Source organism: Patagioenas fasciata, chromosome 16 (genome assembly GCF_037038585.1).
Source record: "Patagioenas fasciata isolate bPatFas1 chromosome 16, bPatFas1.hap1, whole genome shotgun sequence".
Taxonomy (NCBI): domain Eukaryota; kingdom Metazoa; phylum Chordata; class Aves; order Columbiformes; family Columbidae; genus Patagioenas; species Patagioenas fasciata.
In genome coordinates, this window is record NC_092535.1 from 13,897,402 (window position 1) to 13,918,882 (window position 21,481).

At 42.0% G+C, this 21,481-nt stretch overlaps 1 protein-coding gene across 4 annotated transcripts in view; it reads left to right on the forward strand.

Moving 5' to 3' along the window:
• Nucleotides 1-21,481, forward strand: part of GNAS (GNAS complex locus) — a 145,939-nt gene that overhangs the window by 120,465 nt on the left and 3,993 nt on the right. For all 4 annotated transcript variants that reach the window (XM_065849488.2, XM_065849490.2, XM_065849489.2 and 1 more), the window contains exons 6-11: nt 14,943-14,997; nt 16,859-16,932; nt 17,686-17,744; nt 19,164-19,284; nt 20,280-20,410; nt 20,703-20,770. In XM_065849488.2, the coding sequence (XP_065705560.1) occupies nt 14,943-14,997; nt 16,859-16,932; nt 17,686-17,744; nt 19,164-19,284; nt 20,280-20,410; nt 20,703-20,770 (508 nt within the window). The remainder of the gene's footprint in view (nt 1-14,942; nt 14,998-16,858; nt 16,933-17,685; nt 17,745-19,163; nt 19,285-20,279; nt 20,411-20,702; nt 20,771-21,481) is intronic.

Below are 21,481 nucleotides of genomic sequence, written 5' to 3' on the forward strand. Positions count from 1 at the left end.
TCCACGAAATCTATGCAGTTTACACTGGTAGAAACGAATGTAGGTAACAGGAGGAAGCTCTGCAGAACACTGTGGGCTTGGGTGGTTTGTGTTTTGTTTTTTCCTTTTTAAAGGCTTGGTGTTTGGAGCCACAATCAAGACAGTCAGTGACCCGAATGTACATTGTATCAGCCTTTTTTCTTTTTTTTAATCTTTCCCCATTATATTGTCTTTAAGCAAAGAAACAGAAAATCCGAAGAGTGTTAATAAAACAGTCTCTCAAATGGAAGTGGGCTCATTTGAAGGAGGGAATCTTTTTTAATTCAAATGAAGGATATGCTTATCTTCATAAGCGCTCCAGTGATCTTCCTTTAAAACCTGTACTTAGATGCAGTGCACAGCTCTGATGCAGTGCACAGCTCTGATGCAGTGCACAGCTCTGATGCAGTGCACAGCTCTGATGCAGTGCACAACTCTGGCTGATTAGCACCTCAGACCTTTTGAAAGTTTCTCATCTGTTTGCTGGCAGCCTGTTCCTCGGACTTCCCGTGCATGTGCGTTTATACCAAGGCAGGAGCTGTAGTTTTACAAGCTGGAGCTGCAGGACCTGAACGTGGGTTGGATGGGGCGAGGGAGAAGTGCCCCATTGAGAGCCTTGCACCTGTCACTGGTTTTGAACACCACAATCAGTACAGGACAACTAATGTGTTAAAGATGCTGCAACAAGGTCCTGGGCTGGAAAATGTAGAAAAAAACAAACCCAGAGAATGGCTATATTTAGTACTCACATATTATTAACTTCTGCGTTATCAGTTGTTGCAGTTAGGCACCCTTTTTTGTGGTGAATCTAATAATTTGCTGCTGAGTAGAGGAAGTGGGGTTAAGAATGCTGTAGTGTGATAAAAGCTGTATTTCACATATGGTCTCGTAATGCTTATAGACTGGGCATGTATAAGCACCTGATACGGGGTAAGCGGTGTCAGAACACACCGCTTTGTCACTCTGCAGCCTCTCTCCCCATCTGACCCATCTGCTCCGAGTCTCTCCCATCTCGCAGTCCTTGCTGCTGTTGTTAGTGTAAACCCTGAGCCGGAAGCTCTAATTATAGTCATGCAGAACAAATGGAAATCCTGCAATTGTCTCCAGCACTCTTAAATCACATAGTTTCTAGCTACAGGTATCAAAGCAATAGGTGAGCCAGTCGAGGCTGCAGCTGGGTCACGATGGTTCCGTTCCGGCTGCTCTGTGCCTCCTGCACAGCTTTGGATCACAGTTACTCCCAGAGCTGTGGGCTGTGAATGTCAGATGCCCAGTAAGTTTTAGGCACAGATTTCAACCAGGACTGCAGCATGGAAGAGTGCGGGGCATCCTTCAGTGCTTTGCAGTAAGACATTGTAAGAGAAGTGCTGGGTTTATGTCGTTTTACAAAATAATAGACTTGGATATTGAACACAGCTTTGGAAGGGATGCCAAAGCCCCAGCTAGGTTTATAACCCCTTAGCGTATGTTGATGGGGGAACATCCACTGCATGTGGGGATGAGAAAAACCTCCTTACACCTCTTCTCATCTTTCCTACTGCTGTTTTATTCTTGTTCTTCTCCTGACGCTGTTTAAATGTTCACTTCACGTCAAAGAAATTTTTAATCTGTTAATAAATAATTTAGGTTTAAGATTTCAGCCATTTAAAATGCAAACATGAGACACTGCCCTCTGCAGACAGAGAGATGGTCCAGATGTGTGTGTCCTCTACAGGGATCTTATGACTTTTGGTCATCCAGTGGTATCTGGAGGTTTTCTGGAACTTGAATGCACACCTTGGGCTCTTCCCTTGGGCTTTTCTTTCCCTCCTGTTCTCTGCTGCCCGTTTTGATTGAGTCCATGTGTGTGGGAGTCAACCCACTTGTACAAAAAGGAGTTGTTATTCATAGCTTTGGGATACCTTCTTGTCACTGTGAGAAAGTTAAAAAAGCATGAACCGACATCAGTGGCATTTCAGAATTAATGCCCGCTGAGAGGAAATTCTTCTCCACCTCTGTGTCTGCTCCGCACTCCCTGTGCAGGTAGAGCTCACCGTGCCGTTTTGTACTTGCTTCACAACCATAATGGCCAGGATCTTTCTCTTTCTCCCCATCCGCCGAGGAAAGGGGACTAAAGGCTTCCAGAGAGCCTGTCGGTAATGAGAATTCAGCAGTTGGGTACGGCACACCTCAGCGCAGGGGTTCTCTGCGCAAGGCTGGCGTGTGGCCGAGGCTCTGGCACTGCCTGGCGCCGCAGGGACCCGCGGCAGAGGGCGGGATGGGGCTGGATGTGACCCCTGCCCAGGTCTCCAGGTCCTTCTGCCACCACGGGGGTGGGTGAGGGCGCTGAGACTGCAGGGTGAGTGTGTGTTGTCTCTGGTACCGTCTGGGTCTCAATATTCTGCCCAGGTATGGTTCAACTTCAGGATAGAGCTATTTGTTCTGCTGAAATAGTGATATTCTATGAATAACACATTTAGTAATTGTTTACCTAATTATAACAGTTTTATAAAACTGTGACAAAGAGTTGATAGTTTAAAAGAGCTGCATTATCACTTCCTCGTTGTAGCGTAGTCTTAAGCTAGTTAGAGAAGAAGGCACTTTAGAAGTCTTTCCAAAATTTCCCCTCACCTCCTTTTTCCTGCGCGCTCACCGAGCGACTTTCTCGCACGCTTGATCCGTCCCCCCACGTCTCTGCTCTTTCGCTCCAGTTCTGTCTCGTTCCTGTTCTGCAGCACCTGACGGCTCCTCTGACTCAGAGAATGCGATAGGAAACCTCTCTGTGCAGAAACCAGAGAGCAAACAGGCTGAGGTTGTGCCTTGTCAGGGATTTTGCTTTCCCTGTGCACACATAAGTTCTTAATTCTTTGTTACTTTAGTCATAGAAGCACGCAGCTTAGAAAAGTCCACATTAAAAATAAATTTTGCAAACAAAATATGTTTTTCAAATATACAGTATATCCTACTATCTGTTTTACAATCATTTGGCCTTTTACTAAATATTTTAAGGTCTTCTGTAGTGATTCTTCTGTTTGAGCGATGAGATTTAAAGGATTCACATTTTTATAATGATAAAAATTCTGCTTTGAGATGAAGTCAGTCAAGTGAGCAGGTCAGTGGGGAAGACAGGGAGAACGGCCAAAGTGTTTTATTTGAAAGATTCTAAAATGTTATATCATGTCACTTGCTGAATTAGTGCTGTTTGTGAGCTTTTGTAAAGCCACAGTGTTCTGTGAAGTGTAGGCTTAAAAGCACTAAGTATTCAAATGCAGTTTGGGAAAATATTCCGTAGTTGATGACCATGTATTGATGTTATCACAAACAACATGTGAGTAAGAGAAGGTGGAGGTTCTATATTAGATTTTCCTTTTAAGAGCAAAAGAGCAAAATCATGACACGGGCTGACTGACAGTTCTTTTTGTTTGATGCGTTAAGTGTCTGTGGGAAGAGAAGAGCGCTGTGCTTTGTCAGAAGCGGCCGCTCCCTGGGGATGGCTCTCCCGCAGGAGCAGTGTGTTCACCTCTCCCGTTCGCCCTTGCATTGGGTGTCAAGCTTGGCTTCTTGCTCCTGTCTGCCTGAATGTGAGGTGTACCAGGGAGAGAAAAGCACTGAAATTTGACTTCTTCGTTTTATCGTATGGCAAAAGAACACAGAAACGCATACTTGCAGGTGACGTTTTTTGCAGTAACCAAAGGTGAATGTCACTGTAGTCCTCAAAATTAAAATTATAAAATTGCTGTTGTAGCTCCATATCACTTGTTTGTTTCAAAATGAATTTTAAGTATGCCTGGTAATAAATTTTATGATCAAGCAACTTGACATTATAACTCGCTTCAGAACAAGAGATGTACTCTTTACAGATGCATTTAATACTAGATGCCAGGTTCTGTTTCTCCTTTAACAGAGGCCTGGAGCTGTTGGGTTGGTTTTTATTTTCCCCTGAAGTTGGAAAAAGAAAATTAAAAACAAATAAAGGCAAAGGAAAAGAAAGGGCGGGGGGAAGCATGGCTGTGAGGAAAGCAGCAACCGAAATGGGAGCTGCTTGAGCTGTCGGCTCCCAAACAGGTATTGGCGGATGGTCTGAGAAGACACTGACTGTGCTTCCATCACATGTGACACTGGCATAAAAGGAACGGAGGATGTGAGCATCCTGTGAGCGGGACAACAGGCAACGTTACTGCCTGTTTGCAAAAGAACCCAACTTGATAAAACACCCAACAAAAATCTCAGTTGGGCTGGCACCTAAGTAGGCAAAATTGCAGTGTTGGGTTTATATTCTTGCATGTTAAATATGTGAACTATTTCTCTGAAGGCCTTTGAAGCGCATTTAAATAAGGCGGGGAAGTGCTGCCCGCCACCGCGCTCAGTCCCAGCCGCGGTTCGTCCTTCCCGTGTTCTGGGCTCATCTGGGACCGATTCCTCCCCGGATCATCACTGGTTCCTGCAGCAGCTCAATGGGATCACAGGTCCTGGTCTGGCCCATGGGCTCGTGTCATCTCAACCCACCTCCATCTCTAACAATTCTGTTTAAAATGCCGTTGCCTGTTTTTCAGGGTGCGGTTGCATTCACGGTGCTGAGGGTTTAGGTTCTACAAGCCACACGCAAGCTGAAAAATGTAGGAACTGCCTGAACCTTGGCTTGTGCTGCTTTTGCACATCGCTCTGTTTCTTCAAGTTATAGAAACCAGCATGAAGTATTAATGTTTTAATTCTTTTATCATCTGAAAGGCTTGGTGCAAGTACCAATAAATAATGCTTATAAAGCATTTTGTGGCCTTTAGATAGCATCATTTTATTATTACTTCAGGTCTAGTTCTTTGGCTGTCTCTTCTTTTTACTGGCTAGATTGTTCGGTCCCAGTTGTTAAGGGAATATGCTTTTATTAACATTTCAAATTATTAACGTAATTTGAATTTTATTTATTAGTGATGTCACTACTTTTGTCAGAATAATGCAGTTTTACAGTTCTGCTGATTCGATGGCACTGGAGGGAGCTAAAGACCGGGAGGACAAGGTTCATAGAAATACTTTGTTGAAACACAATGAAAGGATATCCCATTAGGTTCACCTGTTTTAATTGCTAGGAGCTGCCTGTGGTAGGGACACATACTTGAAAAACTCATGTGTTGTTGCCATATTAAAAATAACATCTGAAATTAAAGCAACATTCATTTGCTGATTCGAACTCAAAGATGTCGGAGGGCTTTCCAGCAAATTTATATTCTGTAGGGGCACTGTTTAATGCTATTAAAAATTATTTGCATTGTTTTTTTTTCCCTAAATGACTTTGCCTAAACAGTCTCCTAAGTTAGCACAATCTATTTTTAAACCAATGTAAGAAGATGTGTTCCTTACTGCACCAGATTTCGTTTAAATAGATTTTGAAAAATTATTGAATGGGAAGTTTTCCTCCATGTTCAGTCCCACAGAGCACAGGAGTGATGCAGACAGGTTGGTTTCTTCTCTACTGTATAAGGTCTGTGACATTAGCCTATGGTTAAAAACAGCTTACCACAGAAGATGCCCAACCTTCCTTATAAATATAGACCTTTCTCCACCTTCCAGAAAACAAGCACAACAACAAAATATATATATATAGAGAGAGAGAGAGAGAGAATATGGATACTTAAGTGGAGGTGGGAGAGGAATTCACAGCCGTACTTGAGTTCTTACAGGTCCAGCTTGACGGCTTTATAGATAGTAAAGATCATGGAAACAGTATGTAGTATTTTCTTATCATGATTAGCCTTCACTTTCTGCTTCCTCATAGAAAATTCAAAATTGTAGTCTTAGTGTGTCGAGTTCTTGCTGAAATAACTGCAGAAGAAGCCAAACTTGATGGAGTACGGAGGAGTTTGGTTCTTCGAGATGGCGATCTTGGAGAGTCGCTGAGGTTAAAGCCATTTCGAAGGGCAGGAAAGGCTGGTATTTTGATGTCTGATTAATTCGGTTCTTGTTTTATTTTAAACACTTACAAAACAATGAAGACAGGCAAACGAAAATGGGTTAAACTGTATAGATGGTATAAACGTTCCTGTATGTAAAGCAGTAGATTTGATAGTGTTTTGCAGGGAACAGGATCGTTAGTTAGATCCGAGTCTCTGGTGCGTTCGGCTCACCAAAATTCAGGAAGAAAAGTTACAGAAGCGGCGCACAAAGGAAAGTGAAGTGAGCAATTTTGTTACGTGAGCGTTTAATTGCTTCTCCTTTTCCCATGTTTTTTTGTCTTCTTCTGCAGCCTACTTACAAAGTTAATAGGGATTGCGCCATGTTCCTTCCCACTCGCTCACTCACTCACACCATGTTCCCGCCCCGGGCTGGCCCTGGAACCAGATCACAACACAGTGATCTCATCCATACCGTTACCTTTCATTTCTGTACCCAACCTTGGCCTTGGATCAGCTTACGTTTCTTCTTGGCATGGTGAAGTAATTTTCTGGGGCGGGGTGAGGGGCTGTTGTGGAGTTATTTGACATATACAGGCTTGTATTGCGGAGCGAGCCTCGGAGGCACGCGGCAGTGAGTTGTTTTTAATCGGTCTGTTTTGGTAGTTGTGAGAGTGTGAAAATACCTTTGTACAAGTTCACAAAGTAGGAGTGAAGGCAGCCGGAGCAGCCCAAGTGTTTGGGGTTTGTGTTGGTTGGTGGTGGGGGAAGCTGTGTGGGGCGGGTTTAATTTGAAAACTGATAATTGAGCACAGTCCTGGGCAGGTGGCTGTGATGTTCGGGATAGAACGTGCCCCTGGCAGTGGGATCTGCTGGGGGGAATCCGCCAGAGCATCGCTGGAGCAGGAGGGATCTGGAGGCAGATCAGGGCAAGGTGGAGAGTTAATGGCAGAGGGGTCTGGGGGTCCCAGCGAAGGACGGAAGGCCTGGCCAGGTTTGGGTTACCTGCTGGGCCTGCCAGCCCTGCAGCCCGCTCATCCTTCTCCCAGACAAAACCAGAAAGTTTGTTCGTTATATGAGCCAGAAGGGACTATCTTAGTAATTTATTAATTGCTTTCTTAAGGAAGAAAAAAATATATGCTTGGTTCTTTTATATATAATTTAAATAAAAACTTGCAGTTGGTTACAGCTCTTAAACTAACTTGGAGTATCTTTATAAAAACCAATAAATCCTGAATTTCACTGCATTGCATGTTACAAAGCGCATATTCCAAAATACTGCTGTGAAAACTGTTCTCTGAAGCATGCGTTGTTCAGATGGCGAATGAGCAAACTGGATGTGGTGAAAGGAAGGGGGAAGGGAAGGGGAGTTCACATACATCTTTAAGCCTGGATGGAAGTTGCTCTACAATTTTTAGAAATGAAAATATCCATGTAGGGCCCTAAAGGAATCCTGTGGGCCGATGGTGCAGTTTCTGTGGAGCGCGTGTACGGTGCCTTTATGGCATACGGAAGATATTTTACTGTGGCTTAAATGCTTATTATAGTTGCAGTTCTTTTATTACCATCTGTAGTCCTATTGGTTTTTGATAGAGCAATGAAGATTTTATATTTTGGGAGTGGTATTCGCTGTGTTCTATCATGCTGGCTACTATTTCCAGTGTCTGTGAAATAGCAGAGCCTTAAAACTTCAGTCTGATTCCTGAACTGTTGCTTTCATATGCTGTAGAAAATATTGAATCTCCTGATTATACAAATGTCTTCTGTTGGGTAATATTGACAAATACACTGAATAACATTTTTGACATAACATTCTGTTCCCACACAGATAATTTGGATGTAATTGAATGGCTTGATCAAGAGCCTGTGCTAAAAATACGACATTTTCTCACCCACTGAGTGAAATAAAACGCTTGCTCAAAAGGCAGTTTTGTCAAGCGGAGCCGTTGGAAAGTGGGCTGGGTTGTGCAGCGACTGCTGATGCTGTTGTCACCTCGGAAGGCACAGCTTGGGGCTGGTTTGTCACCTCAGCCTGGCCCACGGCCGCGGCTTTGTCACCGGTGGGGGCCCCAAGTGACAGGGCTGAGGGTGACGGAGAGAGCGGCCACCAGGGGTGCTGGGGAACCCGCTCAGTACCAGCCGGTGCTGGGGAGCCTCATCTGTACCCGGCCGTGGAGGCTCCGAGCAGCCTCCGGATGATTTTAGCTGGAGCAAAGCACTCCAGCCCCTGTCGGATCCCGTCCAGGACGCCCCTCAGACTCACAGGAGCACTTAAATACACTGGAGCCAAAAACTTACAGAAATAGTTACAGGGGGAAGTTTTGAAGATCTCTTTTCTTCTGTTTTTCTTTATTTTAATGGTCTCCTGGGCAAAAGACTGCATTGTTACAGTTTCAAAAGCGGAATGGTTTTGCCGCAGACTGGGGGAAAAGAAAGAAAAATAGGCCTTAGAGAAAGACTGACTGTTTAGTACGCCATAAAGTAACTTTTTTACTTCTCCCAATCTCGTATCAAATAAATCTTGTGCTAACAAGCAATCAAAACCGTTTCTCTGCCGCCGCTCCGAGCCACATTGTACCTTTCCAGCCTTTGAAACTGCCTGTGCCTATTTTTATTTGTCAGGCCAGGGCTGGGCTGGCCCCTTTCCAGATGTGTCTCACAAGATTTGGTGCTGATGAGCTATTTATAGCACTGTGGTTCCATTGTCATGGCAACCGTGCTAGAGGCCAAGGCGGCTGGGAGCTATTTCTGGACTTGTGCTGTAATGTAAAACTGATTGGGAAAGTTAGTGCATCCTCTAAGCCAGACTAACTTTAGACAGGCAGAGGGAAAAAAAAAGACAACTACAACCTCTTTAAATAGATTTTTTTTTTTTTTTCGTTTTCTCCTACCTTTCCCCCATTTTGCTTTTCGAAGGGTTGGTTTGCCTTCTGCTGGATTTGTCTAAAATTCATTCATGCCTCACGGTGGATTGCGCTTTTTAATTACATGGTTTAGGAAGCAGGGTGCGTAACCAGCCCTGGTTTTAGGGCAAGGTTTGTATTTCATGGCAACACAAAACTAAGGGGGCTTTGCTGCCATGCTGCCGGGCTATCTTCAGGGGGGGTTGCAATACTTAACAGTTCTTTATACCCCGTAGATTTAATATTCTATTTTTTGTGTGTGCTTCATGTTCTCCACGCCATATAAGGAACTGTAACCTTGATTACCACAAGATGATTCCAAATATATGGAGTCATGCTTTTCAGCTTTCTCATTATTTGCTTCAAAACCGAGCCCTGTGCCCTCGGCCTCCAGGCGGCTGGAATGCTGGTGGGGCCGCTCGCAGAACCGCTGTGCTGGGCGCTGGGCGCGCTCACACCATCTCCTATTAAATCCCCAGCTTTACGCCGCCTTGAAACCTTTTTGTGCAACTTGCCCCTTGGATAAGGAAATCGTAGTAACGGGTTGACTTGAAATTGGAAATAAAAGATTTGCAGTTTCTTGGAAAAGCTTTCTAAAGAGTTGACTTTTGGTTTACTTCCGTTTAAATCTTCTGCTACATTTTGAAGTTCGTTACCAAATAAATCTGGTTTTGAATGAGGTCCTAGTGTTGGAGAACTGACACACAGAGTTTTGTTACAAGAACATCAGATGTGAGATGTTTTTACATGCAATATAATGCTCTCGTAATTATACTAACAATATTTGTTACAGGACTGTCTCTCTGTGTCTGTCTCTAAAGGCTTTTTTCTTAATTAATTTTCTTTGTGCGGTAGCTGAAGTAATTGCAAGGGGTTTGATTAAGTGGGGTGTTTTCTCTCATTTAGTTCTCTTGAGGGGGAAAATGCGCTGTGCCTTTCTGAATATTTTTAAATGATTCAGCAACATGTTTGTGGAGTATATTCTGTGACCACCTTAACAGTAAAAACTCTACCTCTGCAAATGAGATAAAATATCAGTATTTTTTAAAGAACAAGCAAAAAACACTCTACTAATATCCCTGTTTCCATTTTTATCTTCATTTTGAGGAAAAACCTGACAAGTTTGGTTCCACATACTGTCCTTGTTTGCAGGATACCATGAATACAAGTGCTGTGAATGTTTGCTTATTTTGTTTGCATCGTTCCTGTCACTTCGCCTGTTTTTCTGCTTCTCTTGCAAAATAACATAGCTGAAATGTAAAAGAAATCTTCGGCACCAGTTTAAGGAATAGAATTCCCCCCCTCAGTATCCTGTTGCTCCGAAGAACAGCAGAAAGGGAGAGACTTGGGGACACTGGATGTGCCCACGGTCCCAGTGACAGAAAATGCAGGATCCCAGGTCTGACACGGGCAGTTACAGTGGATACATCATATATTTCTCGGCTCAAATACCCTTTTAAAGAGGGTATTGTATCTTTGTACTAATCCTATGGCTCTAGCTTCAGCATAGACAAAATAGCTGAAGAAAGAATTTATCAAATAGTTAACTGTTAGAAAGCTGTTGCTGAATAACGTAAAGGATTACGGCAAGGACTAGACAGGGAGTAAAGCAGAAGTGAAGCGTGATCTGCTCTGGGAAATAAAAAGTAGCTTCTTGTTCATAAATACTATTAATGTTGAGATAAATTTCAGCTTAAAACTACTACAGGGATCTTTGAGTTGCTTTTGTAGTCCTGATAGGATACAGATAAGTAAATAAAAATCTGCTCGGCATTTGTAGAGTTTGGTCTTTAGGAAGATGGGGAAACAAACACTGATTTCTTTCTGGACACAGAAACCTGAATTGTAGAGGCTGTTTCAGAGGTGATCGTGGTAAATACAACTCTAACTCTTAGTAAAATCTTGATAATTCTTAGTAATATTCTAGTTAATTCTTAGTAATGTCTTGATAAAAACACATTACTGAGAGGAAATGAAAATTTCATTTCCGCTGACTCAGGGGACTCTGGGCAATTAACTTACTCCATGCGTGCCTCGATTTTCCCTGCCTTTAAAGCAGGGTGAACGGAAGGTGTGCATTTCGGGATGCGATGGTGGAGGCAGGAAATGCAGCACGAGTGGAGGAGGCGGGAGCTGTGACTGTGATTTACTGCCCATAAAATACCTTGAGGCTTTCGGAGGCCAGAAACTTCCCAAATACAGAGTTCCGGTACCACTGTTGGGGGTTATAAGTTTTAAACAAATTATGTATCTAGTTGGGATTCAAATTCTGAATTCTCAATGCGCAGTGTCATGCTGACACTGGACATGAGATCTCGATGTGTCTTTTAAGAGAGACATTTTGTATAAAAGTTCAAGTTATGACTTGACAAAACAAATCTGAAGGAAATAAAGCTCTTCAAATATAGGTGTGCTGTCAGTTTGAAGGGACCTTGCCATTGTTTTTCTAGACTGACAACGAAAGTTCTTCATAAAGTAAAAATATTCTTCTCTGCCAACCATTTCATCAGATCACCAAGCGTAAAATTTCAAGTTGCTGTTGATTGAAAAGACTGTCAGGAAGTGTTCAAAGACAGTCTGATTTCCCCCTCCCTGTTCTTCCCAGCACAGTGAAGTTGTGCTGTTTCATGAGGTAGAAGATTAATGTGTTATATAGGTTTTCCGTGGGGTTCTTGGCCTGGCAGCAGCATCGTTTGGCCAGGAAACTCCCCCACATGGGTATAAACCAACTCTCTCTGAATGAACTCCAGAATAAATCAGTAACAGGCACAAATCTGGATCTGGATTTGGGACATGGTTTTGACATAAACTTATTCAAAAATTGGAAAGAGTTGGGGATGTGTGTATGACTTAATTAGGTTGTCCTGCAGGAGCTGGGGAAGGTGTCTGTGGGTCTGTCTGGAGTCTGTCTCCTAACTGCACCCCTTAACATTCAAGACAGTTCTTCTCAGAGATCTGTTTCAAAAATTTCACGTGTTTTTCCTTCCCCAAAAATAAAGCACAATGTCCATTACCACCTTTCGTTTTAATATCCCAGGGGCACATCTGATGCTGTCCTAGAGATCCTTCTCCAGTGTTGCTGACTACAAATGACCTAAAGTCATGTGTATGGTTTGGTTTGGGTTTGGGTTTGGGTTATTCTTTTGTTTTTAACGTGTGTCATAGCAGTATCTATGTTTTATAACACAGGCGAAAGTGCCTGATCCTAAATGAGAGTGTTTTGCAGAGCAATAAGTGCTCCTGTTGTTTAGTCACGTCCAGAGTCTGTCCCCGAGTGAGAATTGGCAGCAACACCGAATGAAAGATTTGCTTTCTGGAAAACAGCTTTCCCATAGAATCTCTGAGAAAATTGTACAGAAGAAAAAAAGCAGATTTTGTAACTTGGTGCAAGACTTGCTCGCAGTGTGAACTTTGGGTTCGTGGTTGGACGGTTTTATTTGAATTATTTCACTTTTCTTTCTCCCTGTGAAGTTCTTTGCTGCCCTGCTGGATGGGCATATCTCCAGTACACTTAGAAAATCTGTAACAGCGTTGAATGCAGCACGGCGAGCAGCACTGAAGTGGCCTCACTTGTGTTTTAGGTAGAGCATAACAAGAATTAAAAATAGAAATTATCGATGGCGAGTTTGGTTTTATTTTGAATTTGGCTTTATTCTCATATGATTTGACTGTTAGTTTAATTTACTGGCTAAATTATTTGCTCTCGACTAAGATTGACTTAGAAGTCTCTGCACATAGTGTATTGATCTTCTCTGCACTCGCATGCTCCCACTGTTGCTCCTTATTGTAGATGTATCAGACCAGATCGAATTTCTGCTCCTCTTTCTTCCTTCCAGACATTTATTTTTCAGTTGAACAACTGAAAGACCGATCCCCTTTCTTTATGTCTGAGCACGAAATCAAACTGTTTCTTAGTGTCTTTAGCCCTTTCTAAAGTTGCTAGAGCAGATTTTATGAAAAGGCACATGCCCGGCAGGAAATCTTCATTGAACGTATCGCATTGCTCCGTTTTCCCTGAAATGCCCCTGAAAGTGGGGTGGGTTTTCTGGCAACTGTCACGCAGTGCAAGGCTTTCCTCTTGAAGGAGTATTGTTAGAGTATCAGATGTTACTAAATGTTGGAACTTGTTGGGGGGGGAGAAGAAAGGTTTATTCCATTGGAGCTTGTTTTACCTGGCATGAGCGCTGCTGTTGGAATCCATCTCGAGTACAGTACTGCTGCTCCGATATCGCTCGTGTTTTTCAAGGAAATCATAGCCCTAAAAATAGTCTGCATAAACAACAGTGAGAGGTTTGTACTTTCAGTTCCAGGTTTTAGCAATATCTTGTTGTTATTTTCTAATTGTCAGTTTCCAAAACCCATTAAGCTGATTAGCAAAGTGTTTAAAAACACAACAGAAAATACACCCCTTGCAGAACCTTGCATAAAACGTTCTGCTTGGATAAATTCAGTGCAGAAAGGCTGGGTCGTGGTACTAACCACCTTTAAATCTTTATGAACATGTTATATTCCCACCATTTTTCTAGCATCATCCAACTTGTAAAATTGCCACATGATTCCAAAACTATGGTGGTAGGAGATAATATAATGTAGAAACACTTGTACTAGTTGGAATTCCTGATCGTTGTACGTATTTAACATCCTCTGTGTACCGAACAAAGAGCTTTACTTCTTGTCCTTTGGATTAAAAAACCCCTTGCTCAACAGCCTGGGCAAGATGAGGAAAAAATACCGCTTGTTAATTGCAGAACACAATTTGTCATCAGTTTTATCCTTGTATATCTTGTCTGTATCTCATCTTTCATGAGGGGAATTGATCTTTACGCTTCATCTCGTGTTTTTAGTAGCATGTTTACTAAGCTACATTTTCAGGCGTTTAAAATTCTGTAATTTGGCCTAAACAAAAATGACTTTTCATTTGTCCCTGAAACAAGCTGGTCATCCCGTTCCTGGTGAAAAGGGCTTTACACTGGAGCCTCTGTTAAAACACAATTGGATTCTTCCTTCCCCTGCTCTCCGGAGGTGTTCTGGGGACTCAGTAGAGCAGCTGGGGCTGAAACGGAGGGTTAAGACCTTTACGATTTTAGTGGGGATTTGTTTTCTGGTGTGTGACCCTGGGCCGTGGCTGCGTTTCCCCCCTTTTAAATTCTTGTCCGTGGCCACAGTTCCTGCAGTTCCAGCACCCCCACCTGTGCGTGGCGAGCGGGAGGGAAAACTCGCCCTTTCGTGGCAATTTCTGCCTCCTAAAGAAACAAATTCACGCAAAGGAATTTGGAAGGAAACTTCAAGGAGGTTGTTTTTAAGACTGGGGTTAATCATGGATGTTACGGGTAGAGTTACGTGTGGAAATAGTGCAGGATGTCTGGTAGCAGCGCGGTGGGAGGCGGCAGAGCGCGGCCGCTCGGCTGCTGGACGAGGGGCCGGGGGCGAACGGCAGAAAATCTGTTTCCTGGAGCTTCGCTCCCGCTCCGAGTCGCTCAGGAACAGCACAGCAAAACACTTCACAAAGCAGTTCCTTCAGACTTTTGCTCTTGAAGTGGAACTGAAAGATAATTAGGAGCTTACAGTTAATGGGTAAAAATATTTTAAAGACTCCAGGATGTCCTCTTTAGGTAATGCCTAATGAATTGGAAAATAACAGATGTTTTTATACCCATTTGGCCTACCATGGCGACTTCGCAGAAGGTAAACTGCAAAACCGGTACCAACAATTGACAGAAAAATCAGTATTCCCTTTCACTTAACTGAACTTGCAAGGAACATGATTTAGGGATTTCATTTCTTCAGAGAGTTCTAGCGATGATACATTTTTTAAAAAGATTCATCCTGCTTTCAGGAAAATTAAATGTAGGCAGTTTATTTGAGCCGTTGTTTCACTGTTAGCAGTAGCAGATTCTGTTGTACAATTTCTGTGAATAAATGACCTAAATGAAGCTCCTGGTGTGCGTGTTAGCGCGGGGAGGGGCTGATCAGCCCCTGTTGGTCCCTCTGCTGGGCCGGGCTGGGCAATGCAGGTTGGAAATCTTCCTTTAAGTCTATTCAGCATTTTGTGGGTCTGAGTGCATGAAGATATAATGAATCTCATCTGTTACTAAAGAATTATGTAGGTTGTCGAATTGGAGAACGAAAAGTTAATCGTTTTCTTTCCTCTCCCCAGTTTTCTAGACAAGATTGACATAGTCAAACAAAACGAATACACACCGTCTGACCAGGTGAGGAACATTTCAGTTTAAAATGACATCATTTGTCTGCCTCCTCTGTCCTTGAGGATAACTATCGGATTAATTTTCTAATTGCCATTTGTGGCACTAACACAAGTATTACCATGTACTGTACACATTCAGTATTCCGGTGAAAATCACTTTGTCATCTGGGTTGAGATTATGTTTATAGCTGTAAATGTGCTGTGAAATGAAGATCTGCCTGGATTCCAGACGCACATCACGCTTCTGGGACGCTGAAACTCAAATACCCGTTTGAACGAGTAACTGATGATGTTTTGCCCCCCTTGCTGAATAACCACCAGGCGCTTTGTTTGCCGCACAGCTGGTTGGGATCTTCTCAGCTCCACTGGCTCCCACCGTAAACCAGATTTTTATAAAATTACCTCGTTATACAAGATTTTATATCAGAATAGGAATTGTGGTTTTCGTTTTGTTACAGATGATCTGAAGATCTTCCTAGGACTAAATCCCTAATGCAAAACCATGTGTATATTCCTGACTTTCTGCCCATAAATAATGCATATAAGCATCTCGTGTACTTCCGTAGGCTAAATAACCAAAATACACATTAATGTCTCAAAACTTTTGCAGACAGTATTGATGAGCAGCAGTTTGTATCCTTTAAAGTTGTTCAAGAATAAATCATTCATCCTTTTAAAAAATGAGAGTTTTTTATAAATGAGACTCTTTTTGAATGGCTGAAATGGTTATATTTTCCATAAACAAAATAGTAAAAGTATGAATTATTATATTTGACATTTGGAGGAACTAATCTCCAGATCAGAAACTTTAAAACAAGTATCAGTGTTATATTGGAGGCTAAGGGTGTCAGGAGTTCAGCTTATGTTTTCTTATACCTAGTGAATAGTACTAATCATAGTACTATAGAACACAAGTTAGAACAATGTTTAAGTATATGCCTATTTCAACAGAAGTAGTAAAATAGCCAGACAACAATATTTTACGATCAGAAAATTGATGTTAAGCTGTAGCCATTTTGTTTAATGATTTAACAGTGTTGTCTAACCTTTGGATTTTGTCTGGTTTTGACTTTGCCTAACCAGTTTGGTACCTGTGTAGTAAGAACAAGATCTTTTATTGTGCCTGCAATTTTTACAGTGCGTTCTACTTACATGATCTTGCCAGCTGCCAGCGTTAGAATTTATCTGCTGTTTAGACCCATCGCGAAGAACAACAAAACTTTTAAGTGCTGAAATATAAAACCTGTAGTTGGAATCCAAGCGGTATTTTGTAGATGGTTTTATTTGGGCTGTGTGCAAATTAGGTTCTTGTAAATCACTTATCCACTAGACACTGTATATGGCTGTCACTGCTTCCTATACGCAGTAAATAAAAGCCAATACAATTTGGTTTTAATGGGATTTTGTAGCACTTATAACAATTTCAGTTGTTTGTAGCTCACAACTTCTGATCATCATTTTTATCTCTACAGGAAATTCTAAATTTTATCTTTGAAAAGCCCAGTTCTTATAAGATTTAAGTGGTTGAGCTCCCAGTTCTTTGAAAGAGAATGTTGAGCCCTGGATACTTAAGAGCCAAGCACTGAACAGCGGGGGGAGACCTGTCTGCTGGGCTGGGGTATTTGGTGGTAGTTTGAAGATCCTGTTGTGAGCCACGGTCCCACGGAAATCTCTGAATTCATCACCTCATCTCTAGGGGTGGGCCTGGAAATGGTTCTTCCTAATCCAGGCTTGGCGCTTACAACCTGCTCGTGAAAATCAATGTACCTTCCAATTTGAGCGCACTCACGTGTGTCCACCTTCAGCGCAGCTTCAGAATGTTCTACAAAGTATCTGTGTTTAATCCATGCTTTTGCTTTATGCTGTAGGATCTTCTCAGATGCAGAGTTTTGACATCAGGAATTTTTGAAACCAAGTTTCAGGTGGATAAAGTAAATTTTCAGTGAGTATCCTTTTTTTTCTTCTTTCTTTTTCCTGTTTTAATACAATGCAGACAAATAGCAGGGGAACTTGGAGGACAGTCTGCCATATAGTCATGGAGACTACTGTATTTCTCAAGTTGCCGTTTAAGAGAAAGCAAGTATTTAATTATTTTTAATTTGGTAGTCTGGCTTTGAAAAGAACTGAAAATTGGGGTGCAATTTTCTGCTTTTATTTTAAATTGCAAAGAACAACATATTTGAAATCTGTTTTAACTAATGCCTTTTCTGAGTATTTGATTCATTGCTAGGTGATCTAGTGAAATATTTAACCCAAAACTTTGTGTCTATCTAAGTAACATAAAATGCACGTTCTCTTTACTGTCCCAGGTTAGAAAGGTTGCTGGACCTGAGCAAAAACTGCTGACTTTTGATCTGCTCTGGCTGACTTCAGCGATACTTGTTTCAGCAAATTACTTGTTATAGGACATTTTTTAGTGCCTTAGCTTGTAAGGGCAAAAATGAATCCGTGACGTACATATATATACTAGAATTTCCTACCTTCAAGTGTAGGTGTTAGTGGAAGTAAACTTAATTCTGTTTTGTGATGCAAGCTCTGCGTGTATATGTTGGTGGGCTGTTACCTGTTCAGGTGCTCATTATCCTCAGCTCCTTTCAGTTTCTGTGACATGAAATCCTAAAATTTCTTATGTTTTCTGTTTGCATTTGAAGCGGGGGAAAGAGGTATTCTGACTCCATTTATGTTTTTTACTTAGTATGTTTGATGTCGGAGGGCAACGAGATGAACGCCGAAAGTGGATCCAGTGTTTTAATGGTATGACTAGAATCTACATTTGTTTTATAAAATAGTTCACTGCAAAATTTTAATGCTCAATCATAATGTTCTGGCTGTGTAAAAGCCATCTTCTTTTCCATGGAGTTTGATAAGGAGTTATCTGAACAGTCATACTGGACAGAGCTTTTCTTGACATGTCAACTTCTGTAACTGCACAGAGCATCTCTAGGGAAAATGTAGGTGGAAAGGACTTTGGGTTTGATAACTTAACATAGCTTGTCCATTTTCTTCAGCTTTCCTCTCATCACTCAATTAGGTTGTTTTGGTGATGGGTTTGTCCATTATTTGCCAGAGTTAAATTCCAAGCTTCATTCTGTCTTTCAAATGAAGGTTTATTTGTGTTTGTGCCTATACAAAATATACCATTACAGGATAATTAATATATGCATAAAATCATACTATAATAAAAAGTTTATGATGGAGTTTATAAATCTGGAGTTTAGAAATAGAGAGCCATGCACATTAATACAAATTCTTGAAAAACAGCCTTAATCGGAGGGCCCTCACTAAAAACATATAAACAAATACCCTCATTTAAGTCACCTGCATACAAGCAAGACTCCTTGGAATGCTGACAGCACCAGCCTCCATATGGGTAAGACCTGAGACCTCTGCAGGCATCTTCTGAGCTCTGGAGTCTCAACACTGATGTCCCCATCAGGTTAGTTCAGGTGACTATATTCTTAAGTCCCATACAATTTAAATCAGGTAGTTTTGTGTATATCCTGCAGGTACCTTCACTACAGCTGCTCATTTTACTCTGTATCTCTGTTTAGATGTGAAACCTTTCTCCACACAAGTTTTCTTAAAGCTAGAATTGGGGAAAATATTTTTCTTTGTTGTTTGGACAAAACGTTTATGAAGCAAATGTAAGTCTGCCTTTTTGTAGGAGAGTTATAATGAGATCCTACACAATACAGAAGAGGTAGAATGCAACTTAGAATTCATTGTGTTTTGCTACGGTTACTGTCGCAGAGTATCACCTGAACGCTTTCGGGATGTGTGGAACTGCTGTGCAGTGTTTCCTTCTGTGCTATTAATACCAGATTTGTTTGGGTTTTACCTCTGCTCCTTCCTCTTCCTGTTAGCTCATGGTCTGACTCATCTCTTGGGCTCCGCACGTCTGGGTGGGTGAGCGTGGAGGTTGCTGTGAGGGGCTGGAGCAGCCAGCTGGGTTCTGTGATCCCGGGAATATCTCCCAGGAAAGGGCCGGGGCCTCCGAGCAGCGTCGTTCACTGCAGCACTAGAGCAATTCACCAGGAATCCGCAGCAGTCTCCTGTTCTTACTGTTACTGTTCACACAGGTGAACAGCGCCATTTGTCCTGAGCTCTTCCCCCAAGGGCATTTCATATTTCTCCTGAGGTTTGGTATTAACTGATGGCTATTTCTCGATTTAGATGTGACTGCTATCATATTTGTGGTGGCGAGCAGTAGCTACAACATGGTTATACGAGAGGACAATCAGACCAATCGGCTTCAAGAAGCACTAAACCTCTTCAAGAGTATCTGGAACAACAGGTCTGTGAATTGAAGTTTTGTTGTTCATATCACATAAATTAGAAATCCTGCCTCATACCATAGTCAAGAATTGTGCAGGGGGCCTGGCTGGGATAGACTGAATTTTCTTCGTAGCAGCTCATACGGTGCCACTTTACGTTTTGACCGAGACAATTCTGATAACACGCTGACGTTGTAGCTGGTGCTGAATGGTATTTGCAGAGCATCGGGGCCTCTGCTCCTCACGCTGCCCCTGCAGCGGATGGACTGGGGTGTGCGATAGGCTGGAGGGGACTCACACTGACCAAAGAGGTTCCATGTCGTGTGATGTCACGCTTGGCAACAAAATGGAAAAGAGGAGGGTTCAGGAGAGTCAGCCGTCCTGCTGGGCACTGGTCTGCCCACAGAAGGTAGTGAGTGATGCCTTTGCGTCACTTGTTTTGTTTTCTTCTCTCTTCCACTTATCCTTCACTTATTAAACAAATGTGTTTGGGTTTCTTAGGGTTTTTTTAATCGTGACTTCCAAATTTTCTTGCTTTTATTCTTCCTCCATCCCAGGGAGGGGAATGGTGAGCGAGTGGCTGTGTGGTGCCCACCGGGTTAACCCACAGCAGCAGCTCAGCCCGTGTCAGCCGCCTCTCGCAGCGCTGGCTGGTGTTTGATCACAGCCTGTCACACTGGTGTCTCGTACACACATCGAGTGGAAGAAAACTGCAGAGCTGGGAATTGGTAGTTGCCATATTGGGGCAGCAGTAATTGAAGCAGCGATAGGGTGGTACGCTAAAGAGTGCCCGTGCTTGCCCCTTCGCTGCGTTTGGATTAACAGTACATAGCGGGCAGCTTCCACACAAACCGAACTCGAGGTGTTTACGCCTGAGCGTGCACCAAATAAAGGAGCCTTTCAGAACTATTCTAGCGCAACATACGACTGTTGTCTCTACAACGGGATCATTTTTCTTTTTGCTGTATGATCATAGCTATGTCTTCTCAGGGTGCTTGGCTTCCATTTTCTGCAGGTGGCTACGGACCATTTCAGTTATTCTTTTCCTGAATAAACAAGATTTGCTAGCAGAGAAAGTTTTGGCAGGGAAATCTAAAATTGAAGACTACTTTCCAGAATTTGCTCGCTACACTACACCAGATGATGGTAAGATTCTTAAGTTTTATTAGCAATTTATCATTTCCTTGTTAATCACATTTGTAATGTTTTTGCTAATTTCAGCTAAGGCTTGAAAACTCTCAAGTAGATATAATCTTGTCTTTCAGCCTACGTGTAATGTTAAACTTTAGGTATTAATAATGAGATGATAATCTCATAGTCAGTTTTGCAAAGTATGTTTCTGTCATATGTAAGCAGAAAACGGAACATTTTATGATATTTAGGCACTATCACCAAAAACCATCTGTTTTAATGATATACTTATTTTATTATTAATTAGCAACACCAGAGCCTGGTGAGGATCCCAGAGTTACAAGGGCCAAGTATTTTATTAGAGATGAGTTTCTTGTAAGTATTTCCTCTCTTTCAGTATTTCTTATGTGATTCATAAATATAAGCTCTCATGCACCTTCTGCTATTGTGTTGTTTGTGTTTAACATCCGCACTGCACAGACCACTCTGTTTAAGAGCTTTACTGCTGTCTGTTAGCTGCTCTTCAGGTATTTGTTTGTTGACACAGTACATAATTAAATAGCAAAAGAATGGGTGAAGATTAAGAAACCTCAAACAGAACGAGTAAACCCTGCTGTTATTGATAGGGCTGGGTTTTTATTCCATGCATCATTTCTGAAGATAAAGACTAATCAAAAGATGCATAATCTGTAAAATATTAATGTTCTTTTCTTATTCTCTTTGCCATTACTGATCAGCTTAAGCTATAATAGACATAGAGGTTTTTAAAACATTATTACTATTACTTGTAATGGTGAACATATCAATCAAATTGTGGACTCATTTTAAAAATGGAGCGAACCACAATTTTGAGGGAGGCTTTCTGTAAGTGGAAAGCAGGGAGAAAAGCCTGGTACAAGGCAGCAAAATCCCGCTCTCTACACGGACTAATTGATTAGGGGCTCTGTGGCTAAATTCACCAAAGCTGCCTATAAATAACAGCACTTTCTTGAGTTGCTGTTCAGCTCTTCAGTTCCCCGGTACACGGTGACCTTCTTGCTATATAATTCTGATCATTTTAAATTCCATGTTTTAGGAGAGAGAGAG